The sequence below is a fragment of the Manacus vitellinus genome, unplaced genomic scaffold (genome assembly GCF_001715985.3).
Source record: "Manacus vitellinus isolate BGI_N305 unplaced genomic scaffold, ASM171598v3 scaffold_54_pilon, whole genome shotgun sequence".
Taxonomy (NCBI): domain Eukaryota; kingdom Metazoa; phylum Chordata; class Aves; order Passeriformes; family Pipridae; genus Manacus; species Manacus vitellinus.
Window position 1 is genome coordinate 2,461,194 of NW_021940645.1, and position 12,640 is coordinate 2,473,833.

The 12,640-nt window shown below is 41.1% G+C and overlaps 1 protein-coding gene across 1 annotated transcript in view; it reads right to left on the minus strand.

Moving 5' to 3' along the window:
* Positions 1-4,843: 4,843 nt before the first annotated feature.
* Positions 4,844-12,640, minus strand: part of OGDHL (oxoglutarate dehydrogenase like) — a 49,942-nt gene continuing 42,145 nt past the window's right edge. Inside the window, exons 18-22 of the mRNA XM_029963178.1 lie at positions 12,173-12,298; positions 11,493-11,565; positions 9,075-9,238; positions 8,358-8,512; positions 4,844-7,573 (exon numbers count right to left, since the gene is read on the minus strand). Of these exons, the coding sequence (XP_029819038.1) occupies positions 7,450-7,573; positions 8,358-8,512; positions 9,075-9,238; positions 11,493-11,565; positions 12,173-12,298 (642 nt within the window). The 3' untranslated portion in view covers positions 4,844-7,449. The remainder of the gene's footprint in view (positions 7,574-8,357; positions 8,513-9,074; positions 9,239-11,492; positions 11,566-12,172; positions 12,299-12,640) is intronic.

Sequence of the window (12,640 nt, forward strand, 5' to 3'; positions counted from 1 at the left end):
TCTGTTTATCTCTCCATCTGAATAGGCAGTAGGTTGTAGCAATGAAGAGTCCCTCAGCAGCACAAAGCTCCAGCTCTCCATCAACTCGAAGATGACAGTTTTGGCAATGCCAGCTTGAAGCCATGATAAACCAAAAATTGTCCTCAATGTAATTTTGTGCAAAGCATGCTGGCACAAAACAGTATTTAGGATGTAAAAGCGCAAAATATTTACAGTTCTTTTGATATCTTGTGCTGTTCAGGGGAAGGAGGAAAACTTACCTGGTAAGTATGTGCCTCTCTCATAATGTTGCAGCCTAAAAAAAGTATACATGGACTTCTTCAAACGTGTTAGTGTCAGATACTAATATTCCAGGAGTAACATATAACTTCAGTATATTAATAAGATTTTTCTAGAGCCGACAAGTTATTGTGTTTCAGTCCACATGCAAAAACATGAGTGGAGATGGAATTTGATTTTGCTTGGGCAAGGAAACTCATGAAGAAAACTTTCCACTATTCATTCTATACAATATAATCAACATTAAAAACACTGATTAATTAAGGATATGTTTGTGCAAACTGCTATAGCACAAAGAACAACTAACGAAGGATTTAATCACATAAAATTTTTGAAAGCAAGATGAAGCCAATCCCCTTAAATTACTTAAGTACTGCTTAAACACTATAATTAACATATAGTAATAAATATTTCATCTTTAACAAGCCTATTGGGAGCAGTTTGTTAAACATTTATTTCTAGTCACGGGAAATTATGTATGGTCATTTTGTCATGTTCTATATTAGACAATATTATTTTACCCTCTTTATTTTACACCCAGCAGTGGATACACTCATTTGGGGAAATATAATCTTTCCTCTTATGTGAATTAAATATACTCTTCCTTCATATGTCCTTTGCTTTTTACTAATTAAGTTCACCCTTGCAAAGTCCTGGCCAGCACATTTACTGTTCACATTTACTTGATGGCCTCTGCTGTGGAAGTGACTTACTACAGATACTGGAGTTTTATTGGAAAGCCCAGCAAGGCTATCCAAGGCATCACTGCAGAATTACCCTCACAAACTGGGCAAGGTCATTTTGGGACACCAGAGAGAAGAATGCAGGTGTCCTTTACAGCCCAGCCAAGCCCCAGACACAGGGTGCCAGGGGTGTGTTCTCAGGCACCTTCTAACACTGATCCACACCTTTTCCTTCAGCCCAGGTAGCATCACAGGTGCACAGAGAAATCTCTGAGAGCACTAAACATCACTGCCCTTCCACCAAGTCTGTGTGCAGACAGCTGCTATTGCACTGCAGGGCCAAATCAAATGCAGTTATTTAAACCAGTACTAAAATAAGCCCATTATAGAGATAATGTCTAATACTCACCCAAGGAAAATGACCTAGAGCCAAGCCAAGCTCTCACACAGACCTCCTTCTCTTATGAGAGTCTGAGTGCACCCTCTCCTGAAGGGGAGGAGAATTTAAGGCTGGCTGGGTAGAACATGGGTAGAAAGTCTGTCTGTGCTCCTTTACGAGAGGATCAGTGAATTTATGGGCTACTGAACAGGAAGTAAAGATTTCTGCAACAGAAATGATGTTTCTGTGTTTCATGCAGCATCTTTAGTGATGACCAAAACTGTTTTCCCTTCTAAACAAATTAGATCTCCATTTGCCATTAATGACTCCATCACTTACATATCACAAAGGAACTGCCTGGTGCACTTATTAATAATTGAAAACTTTGAGGAACTCTGTGAAACATTTTCAATCAAAGCTAATAAATGTCTAAAATATTATTTTTCCTGAATAATTATTCCTCTTATTCTTTTATTCCTTTTGGATAATAGGTTACATTTTAAATAATGGCATTAAGAAAAGCACAAGCTGAAGTAACAGTTGAGAGGTATCTGAAACCAGAAGTGGTTTCAATGTTAAAAAGCATGCATTAGAAAAGAAGCAATATTCATCTGTTTCCTCCTTGCAAGTATGTTGAATTTCTATTTTAGACTTCATGCTGTTTCCTGATATCTTACACTGATAATTAAGAAAATGTATCCACTTAATCTCTGTCTTTGTTCTGTATAAACATGAAGAAAAATTTTCAATGATCTTTTTAATCAGCAGAGTCCATGAAATCAAGACTTCTGTTGCTACACAATTGGACTGTGCAGAACTACCAAGCAGCCAAAAGGACCAAAAAAATCCAACAAAACTTTTTTTATGAGAGCTGAAAGAAATTTTGAATGCCTTCTGCCATTTAAAGTTTCACATTGTAGTTATTCTACTCCATAACCTTCATTATTCAAGAACAGGGGCAGAAAGACATATGCAAAATCACGCTAATATGCAAAGATTTTTTTTTTGTTTATTGATTTTTGATTTATAATGGCGTGTTTTCCTCAGCACAGAAAGGCTGTGTGACAGGTACTGACCAAAGCTCCAAGACCTGCAATCTTGTCCACAGGACATGGAGAGAGGGAGGAGTAGTGGTCCAGTGTCTGCCCATCCCAGCAGATCCCAGCAGATCCAGCCTGGGGATTGTGGCTGCAAGCCTGGAAAAAGTTGGGTTATTCTACACTTCTCCTCAGGGGAGGAGGAGTAATTGTTTTATGTGTTTGCTTTGTGGGGGTTTTTTGAAAACAGAGCAAAAAAATCCTATGCATTCCCTATCACCTTTCACTCAAATGTCTCCTTAATTTTTCCAAACCAACCTCACTGCACTCACACTGCAAGTGGCAGTATTTTATGTCTCGAGCAGCTTTAGCCATTGGCCTGCATCAGAAATCCACAGCCACACTCTATGTTTTTTTCTAGGCCTTAAAGTCCTCAGAAGCTCTGCTAATAATTCCAGAAATAGCGTTCCCTTCACCCCAGGGGCAGAATGAGACACCCCTACCCAGTCCCCACCAGCCTCATCTCTTCCCTGCAGCTGGGAGCCTGAGGCCCTTCCCATCCCCGGAGCCTTTCCCAGCAGCCTCGTTCATTATTCCTTAACTCCAGTCCTTCCTACTGCAGAAATGGCCAGCAACACCCCACAAGACCCACACAGGGACCCCTGCCCTGTGCCCTACAGGGCCACAGCCCCCAGTTCCAGGAAAACAAGGGGAAGTGTTTTGAAGCATTTAGGGGAGGACAACAGATGAGATAGAGATGGGCCAGCTGGGGCCAAAACCTGGGCTTTAACCAGCAGCATTTGCTTGGCTGCCCCCACAGCACACACAGGCCAGTCCCATCAGCCATAATTAGGTGCTCAGGTGCACTGGGAAGCTCCTCAGCCTGGCAGGGGCCCTGACAGCCCCTAATTGTGTCCCACAGCCCAGCACCAACCTGGGGAACCGCCTGTGCAATCAAAACATTCTGAATTCACTGAACCAGGACAAAAGACAATAGCAGACTCTTTTATTCTATCTTTGACCAGACTTGTTAACTTTACAAAGATATTCTGTCTGCTTTTAGGTAAGATTTCCTGGCTTTATGTAATTTTTCAGTGTGCCTCTATTTCGTGTTTTAAACAGTGTTCAAAGTCCTCTGTGCCAACATCAATTCAAAATACTTATATGTACGTGTGAGCATAGAGCAGAGGCTCCCAAGCTTTCATTTTCATATTATAAGCAGCAGTGGCTATTCCCAGCCCTGTATCAGAGGCAGCACATGTGCTGGTTGTGCACCAAGGTAAGAGCTACCCACAGCTCATGAAACAGCAGCCAGAGAGTCTAGCAAGGGGTTCTTAGAACAAATAACGAAACAACAACACACACTTTCATCTACTCAGTTCAAACAATGCACACACATTCCTGTTTTTTGTCTAGTCTCATATGTTAATTTTCACCTCCTAGAAGGAGCAGAACGGTTCCCTTTCCAGAGAACAGGTTACTCCTCTGCTCTGGGACAATGACTCCGACTGCACTGTGGGCAGAGCAAAGGTTTCCACCAGGCACCCCCCTGCTGTTAGCACAGCTCATCAGGTCGCTGCTAGGAATGAAAAACAATTCTGTGACAGGAGCTGTTTGTCTTCAGGAGTCTCTCGCTGCTGTGGGCAGGGATGGCCTGGTGTGTCCCCCACAAATGCGGTGAAGTCAATGGGCTCTCACATTTGCTCTTTCTTCCAAGTTACAAAGCTGCCATTTGAATTTCAGTGCTGACTTTTTTGCAGGGGAGGCTTATATAATTCTTCAGTCCTCTTCAAACACTCTACGAAGATTAATCGATTGCTGTAAAAGGTATGTAACTTGTCCACTAGTTCTAACAAAGTATTTGTTTTCTGTGAGATCACAGAGATTTCTTAACCTGGTGTAAAGCTGCCACAGCAGAAACCTGCATCCATTGTTGACAGTGCACCTACTTAATGTGCACCTATTTGAGAACTTGGTGTAAGAGTTTCTTAATCAAGGGGCCTCGCTGAAGTGCCACAGAATTCTGCAAGTATAAACCATGCATTTAGCAATTTTTAATGCTCTAGTAAACTTTTAATTGTTTACCATCTGAAAGCTGAAGGGTCAACATATGAAATTAATTCCAACGTTTAGAAATTAGAGAAGTTAATTCCAGTCTAGTTTCGGGATTTTAAAAACTCCCCTTGAAATAAGAATGCACCCACTTATTGCTTTAAAAAATTGGAAAATAATAGAACAAAATATTCTAATATAACCTCGATTCTATTACCAATTTTAACCCAATGGTTTTGAATAATTATCTTTTTCTAGTCCAAATGCTGCCTACCTCAATGCTTGTATATTTAAATAAGCCATTATTTAGGAAACAAACAGAAAACAGAAAAATGACCTGCCCTAGCACTCTTACAAATGGGATGTTAATGCTCAAAAGAGAAACTGTCAAAAATACCAGCCATAACAGAGAATTTTCTTCTTATGTATTTTTATTTTATTGGGTTTTTTACATTCTTTGATGGAATTTTTATGCAACTATTATGCCACAATCTATGATACACAATGAAAGTGGAAATCTGTCATTTACCATTTATATTTCTATGTTAATTTTGTTTTCTACCTCTGCATATGCTGTGGCATAAGTGCATTTATCATACTCCATGCAGCACTGACCTGCCTTATGCAAACTGAGAATACAATAAACAGTGCCAGAAATATTTAGCTGCTCTCAATTCTTGCTACAGAAACAAGCATTCATAAAAGCATTAAAATACTTTGGGTGACGGTTACTGCCTATGAGCTTAATGTTTTGAGCTATACAAAGGGACAGGAGACAATATTTGTGGCTGTCAACTGCAGTACTTTCTGAGTTCATTAGGTTTCAAAAGACTGAATTAGCTTTAAATGCTTCAGTGAGAGAAAAAGCCCAAGGCAACCAGCCTGATTTAAAAGGGTGTTACTGAGTTTCACCAACATGAAGTCCACAAGTCGACTTCTAAATCCCATGGTAAGTACCTTGCCACATTGATTTTATGCTCTGACAGGACTGTTTTTTCACCATCATGTTGTATCCAGGCCAAACAAAGGGACAGCATAAGGCACACATCCCTTTTTGGTAACCTGCTTGGGTAAGTAGTTCCTGATCATAGTTGAAAGTTTTTAATACAGCTGTTTATTTTGATGAGACAAGAAGCTTTCCAGCATCACCCAACTCCTTGAATCCAACAAAAACTGTCGTGCTCCCCTGTGTCACAGCCAATACAGCAGCAGTAGCAGGGTTAAACCTACTGCCAAGCACAAAAGTGTCTCTGAGGAGTTTCAGGGCAGGGAAGTGGAGATGGGGGGGATGTCTCATCTATGTGTTTTCCAGTCTCTTGCTATGCTGTATCCAAGCGTCTGCTCAGCAGACCTAGGATAACCCTGCAGGCACTGCAGGGCCCTTGTGTAGCTGGTTACAGCTTCAGCACAGGCATGGCCATTCCTCTGCACCCTCCTGCACCACTGACCTGCTCATCCCGCTGTTCCCTCTGCCAGCCAGCAGAAAGAAGGGAAGAAGTCTCCTGCCACTACACAGGTTGGTGCTGCAGAAACCTGCAGTCACAAGATCCACCCAGAGCCAAGTTCTCCTGGGGCAGAGGGAACAGGAATTCTGACAATATTAATTCTTATATTGGGAGGGGAGAGCAAACAGGGCTCACCTGCCTTCCAGCACTGTGGAGGAAGCACAAGCAGTGGCTCTCAGACCACCCTGCCATGCAAGCACTATGTTCTGGGAGAAACAGCCCTGGCTGCTCTCTCCCCTTCAGCACCTGCTGCCCCTCAGCCACCTGACACAGAGCCAGCTTCTGAGGTGGTTCACTTTTATGTCCATACTGAAAGTACATGCAATTAATATCCTAATTGACAAATAAACACAAGGGACCAAAGAAATCAATTCTTACTTGGACAAAACCACAGCATGTGCCTTTGGTAAATCAGCAACAGTTGCTTGCCCACCTTCCTCTTTACATAAAAGAAAGGTGAGTCAATCAGGAATAGCCACTTCAGAGTTGAGTTAGTATCAGCAAGGAGATGTGAGGCAGGAAATAGCACTGGACAGAACAGAGAATGCATTGCTTGTTGCATAAACACAGATTTTTCATCCAAACACAATCTTTTTAGGGGTGGTACCAGGTCAAAGAGAAGTAGATTCTAGTAGCATGGTGAGGGAAAGTAGTATGTGTTTATCCAAAATAAGGATGTTTACAGGATCCCACAGTTCCCTAATACCACACAGCATCAAAGCAGGCAGCCTGGGGAATGGAAGCAATTGGTGCTGTCACCTCTTCCAAAGTCATTTGATGATGAATTCTCCTGCTGATGACCCATTTCTCTGTTTGCTGTGGTCTTGTGCACCCTTCTTCCCTCCTCAGTTACCTCCAACAAACCTTTTCTTGGTCCCTTTTATGTCTGCCTTCATCACCCTCCTTGACCTTAAACCTAAGTGGTCGACACCCCTTCTGTTATCACCCAGTTTAACAATTTGTAACCTCACTCTCTATTTTCAGCCTCCTCCTCACATCCTCAAGTTACTTTACCATCTCCTTGCAACAACCACAGCTGGCACATTTCTCTACCAAAGTCATCCACCAGCTCGCTGGTTTTCGGTTCCATTACTCTTCTCCAATACATAGACAGAAACAGCTGTCATTTACTTTCCTTGTAACAAAGCCTCTTGTGTGCATAACTATGGTGCTGTCCATGCCTGCTCTACTTACTTACAGTAATTAGACAGTGCCCACAGACTGTGATACAAGCCTTACCGAGCTAGACCTTGGATCCTGGGATAGGAGACACTTCTTGTGTCAAAGACCTCCCAATATAAACAGACAAGTGACAAAAAATGATGGAAGGCAAGTTGGAATTGTTGTTTCCTTACAAACTGGGAAGCAAGGTACATATTAATGAAATCAGCTGCTGGATCCTTTTATTTGGTAAAGCAAAGTTACATAATTTCCAGTATTTTCCCCACTTCTGTTTTCTTTTGGATGCAGTGTTTTGAGAGACTACTAGCCAGAGATGGGTCAGTGCCCTGAAGTTAGAATGTCTTTCCCTCAAAGGCCTCCAGATTGAAAGCTGTATCCAAGAATCTCCTGAGTGACACCAGATGCATGTTCTTGTTGCCTGTGGCAGCTGCAGCAGCAGGCTCTCGGCCAACATACCTGTGTGACAAAAAGAATTGGGTAGACAAATGAGGTGAGAAGAGAGACTATTTTGACAATAACAAGCATGAGAATATGCTGTTTAACATATTCAAGTCAGCTTGGTAGATTTGGACATTTAGTAATCAATCTTTCTTAAATAAAAATCAACCTAAGTTGTACCAAATTATACCTTTTGGTCAGCTTCCCACTCTTTTCCCCCTCCCATCATTATTAAACTGTGTCTTCTCCCCCATGCCTCCCAGGGCAGCCAGCTACACTGCCTCATAATTAGATAATTTGCTTTTGGCAATGAAGATTCTCATTCCTCTGACAGCTGCACGGGCAGATCTGAGAGTCAGTCATCTAAAATAATGCAAAGGTACCTGGAATGAGCTCTTACAACAGCTGTTTCCTCCAGAAACCTAACATTTGGAAATCCTTAAAAGACAGAATCTTAGACAAAAAGAGAGAAAAATCCAAGAGAGCTAAGTGCTGCACTAAGGGGCAATAAATACAGAGCTAGTTGCTACTGGTTTTCTTTTAGAACTACAAGAAGGAGCAAGATATGCATGTTGTACTTGAGAAGCAGTGGTATAGGCTTTCTCCCTCCTTCACCAAGAACCCAGACTCAGAGGTTTTGATTTGTGAACAACCTAATTTACCCATTAATACCATCCTCAAATCAAAAAACAAATTTAAAAGGAAAAAACCCAAACACACAAAACTTGAAAACAATCCCAAAGACATTTAAACCCAAACAAATCAGCTCAGGAGACAGAGCAATTGTTTTGAAGTCTCATACCAGATAGGTCGAGTGTGGTTCACAATAGTGCGGAAACGAGGTTTGACATAATCATAATATCCACTGTTTTTGTGCTCCTCCTGACACCAAACTAGATCAGCACTTGGATACTTCTCAAGTTCTTCTTTCAGCAAGTCAAAGGGGAATGGTGAGATCTGGAAAGAGAAGGTAACAATTGGCTTTCTCTTACGTGGTTTTAAGCCCATGGTGAGTCATTACTTTTTCATGGAAAGTGACTCATGTTTCTCTAATTGATTTAATGTTCAGAAATAAATAAACACATATTTTATAGCTGTACTAGTATGAACAGAAGTAGGTCATAGTCCAGATCACCTGCACCTCTACAGCTTTTTTGGTGAAGCAGCTATGGCAAGTCCTTAATTAGCGAATGACAATACACTTCAAAGTGTCCTGTTCACAACATTTACACTTAACACACTGGATATACAAATTTAAGGTGCCATCATATTGTAACCTTCACTTAGTTACATTGTTCTGGAAAAGTCATCAAGCGTTCTGGATCTCATTGTCCAGTATACTACTGATGTGTTCCTTCTTCCAAAGGCCACAAAGGATTAAAATATGTCTTGTAAGATGCCAAATGCTACAAAAATGCTATTACCATTCATTCCAGCAAGTGGTGCCTATTGAAAAGCACAGGAACCCCTTGCTGGAAGTCTCCCCAGGACTCTGTCTTCTGAGGATGAGGGAGCTCACCTGTTCAAGTCTGGTTATAGCTACTTGTTTCTCCAGGTCTTGACTCTTTCTCTCTTTCACAAGATCATAGTACACCTTTCCTGTGCAGAAAATCACTCGCTTGACCTCATGTGGCGCCTGAGCTGCCGGACCGTTCTCAGGAATCACGCGCTGGAAAGTGGTCCCTGTTTGGAGCACAAATTAGCAAAAGTGCTCTCAGTGGAACTGATGTTTCAATAAAGCAGCCCAAGTAACAGTCCTCTACTGAGCAAGCAGCAGGTTACAGTGATCACAGGGTTCTCCTGCCTCTCCATTCTTGCTTTTCAGACCAGTAACTCTGCTAAAGTGACTTTCAGCAGTTCAGTTTCAAGAAGTTAGAACACTTAAGACAGAAACATGTTAACAGTGGATTATCTTTTAGCTTTGTGTTGTGCATTACACCTTCACTTTTAAATTGATTGGATAGCTCACTTTTGCTTCCAGCTCTTTTTTCAGAGAATTACCTGAAATACTGTTTCTTCTTTCCAAGATGATTTCAACCATGTAACATTAATATAGCTTTACAAAATGTTAGAATATTCTTATATGAAAACAAACCACATATCCATAATGCAACTACATCTGGCAACTGCAGAAATATTTACACAAGTACACACATTACTGCCATATATTTAGGTGATTTAAACCTCTGTTTGAGAGCTAAAATGACATTATCCAAAGCAAGAATTAGCATAGAACTGAGCCATATGTATAAGTGATAATGTTTAAGTACAACTTCAGATGCATATCCTCACTGCTAGAGATCTTTTCCCCTGCAATATCAACTCCCAGGAGTACAATTTGCTTGGGATACATGAAACTGGAAGAGGGACTTGATGGTCTGAAAGATCCTTTTCTCTGCTCTCTTATATGAATTATTAGAACTATTTCCACATTAACCAACTGCAGGGCAGCAGACAGCAGCACGACCTCCTAGTCTGAATCAGCACACCCACTCACCAGGAGAATAAGCTCCTGTTTGAACCATTTATCTTGGGGGAAGAAAAGCAACAGCACAAACATATGACAGAGGAACTGATTTATGTCAGAATTATCCTGTTCCACTGAACAGCAGAATTCATCATTAAAAAAGCCTGAATCTGTGCTTCACTGGGTCAGCTGGAGTCATTCTTCCTCTCCTCCTCAGTTTTCCATTAAAAGCAGAGCAAAAAGAGATAGCTGAGAGTCAGCAATACTTTGCTACCTTGCTGTCCTCTTCAGCAAGAACAAGCAAGTATGTCAGAATTCAATGTTAATTATGAATTTGGCCACTACTGAGGGTTAGCCTGAAGTAGAGGGGACTCCCAAGCCATATTGACAAATCACAAACGCTACAGAATTTCTAATCTGACCCATTTTACAAAGCTTTTAAACAGCAATAAAACCAGCAAATGCTGCAAGCTGGTCTGGCCAACCATGTGCAATCACCATGACTCCCTGTGGTCCCCCACCAGGAAAGGGAACAGGGAGGTTTTGGAGGGTGAAGATATGACTGAGGATGGGCTTTTCTGCTCTGGCTTCATCCCAGCTCACCCCACTGGAGCTTGACCACTTGTCCACTGAGCTTGAGAATCAAACTTTACTCATGTACAAAAAGGAGATAATGCAATATTTAAGCATGTTTACACACTGTAACTTGCTCTTAAAAAACTGAGCAGTTGTTCTCTTCTGACAACAGTTAAGACACTCACTGGAACTGGAGACAGACCAGCACACCCTAAGTACACTTTCTCACTCTGAGTGATCACTTTACTCACCCACTCATTACAGGTCACTGAATTTCCTCATGCCACTCCAGCATGGCCTAAAACCAGTGCAAGGCAGGAAAATAAAATGACTGCAGTTTTTGGTATTCCCTCTGCAGTCACTACGTATCTCTTGGTGCTGATGGCCTGCTAACCACAGCTGGGGTGGTAGCCTGCAGCTCTGAACTCCTGATCTCACTTTGGATCACTGGCAGGACACAGTAGCCCCAAAACTGAGCACTGTAAGAAGAACTGGGCACCTTACTCTTACAAATGGGCACAGTGTAATTAGAACCTATGCCATTCACATCTGGGGGTCTGGGGCGAGGGCAGCAAAGAGAACAATTAAATTTTTACATGAAGAGAAAAAGAGCAGAGAGACATAACAGCCTATTGAGGGGAACATCCCTGCAGGGATGGGAATGCAGTTTTTCACTGCTTTAAGATTAATGGCTGGTTACAAGGTAAACCTGTTAAAATTGAGATTCTACACTTGAAAGCAGATTTTTCAGTAAAAGTCTATGCTAGATCTCACCATGACAGCTTCACAGAAATTATGGCAAAAGAAAAGGCAAACTCTCCAGAGCAGATTCTCAGTCTGACATGCAACTTGGTATAGCTAATTATTTGTCCATAATACTTTAAGATCACCTACCAGTCACCATTTCATCAAAACTGGATTTAGCTTCTGGATGCCTCAGCAGTGACTTGGGTGTCAAAACAATCAGCTGTAAGACAGAAATTTCACCAGCACTCAGGAGCTGCTTTATCTACATTATTACATGCAACATTTGTAACACTGTTCACACAAAACCCACAAAGTGTATATGCTATGGAATAAATTAATGTGAATAGCAAACACAGTATTTTTCTTGTTTTGAAAGCCATGGAAGTTTCAAAATGACTCAAAAGATTTAGGTAGTCTACTTCTTTTAAAGGTTGTCAAAACTCATCACTTATGCTTCTTTCTGACAACAAATCAAACCACAGGCTATGAATCAGTAAAACATTCGACAGTTGTATCTTAGGTTTTTGAAGTTCCAGCAATTAGACAAGCACATGATATTTATGCAACCTGTTAGCTACATTAGAGGTATCTTGACAAGCTCATCTGAAGATCTTCCTAGCTTTGGAAGCAAAGCTGAAAATCAAGTTTTAGAATCATAGTAAGTCAGAGCTGAGTTTCATCAAAACAGTAACTTCAATCTGTGTTCAGTTAAGATTTTTCTCCAATGATTCTTATCCTTTTGAGCAGCATGTCATATGCAAACAAGACTCCTCTTTATGTGAGGCTTAATATCCCTAAAAAAATCAAGTCCATTACAGTAACTTTACCGGCTTTCTGAATGGCAGCAAGATCTGTCTTCGGAGGACATGAAAGTAGTTGGCTGGAGTTGAACAATTCACCACAATCCAGTTGCATTCATACAGCTGGGAAACTTCAAACTGCTCACTGAACTCCTGAGAGAGACATTCAAGGCATTAGAAAAATGTGCAAGAGATCGGAAAAAAGGCTTGAAAGCCATCCTTCTATTTTTGCCTCTCAGCAACTCCCTTCCTCAAAAAAAAGTTAATTAGCAGCTCTCTGCTGAGAATGTTTTATTAGCTAGGAAAGCATCCCTACAAATCATTTGCTTCTGTTTCTTCTTCTTCCTAAAAATGTATGCAGACATACACAAAAAGCTTCCATTAATTTAAATAAACTGGGAAGTCCAGGAACGAAGACTGAGGAGGACTAGGACTTCAGCAGATGAAAGACATGAAATAGAACCTCTTTGAAAGAATGTTAAACTATAATTGAAT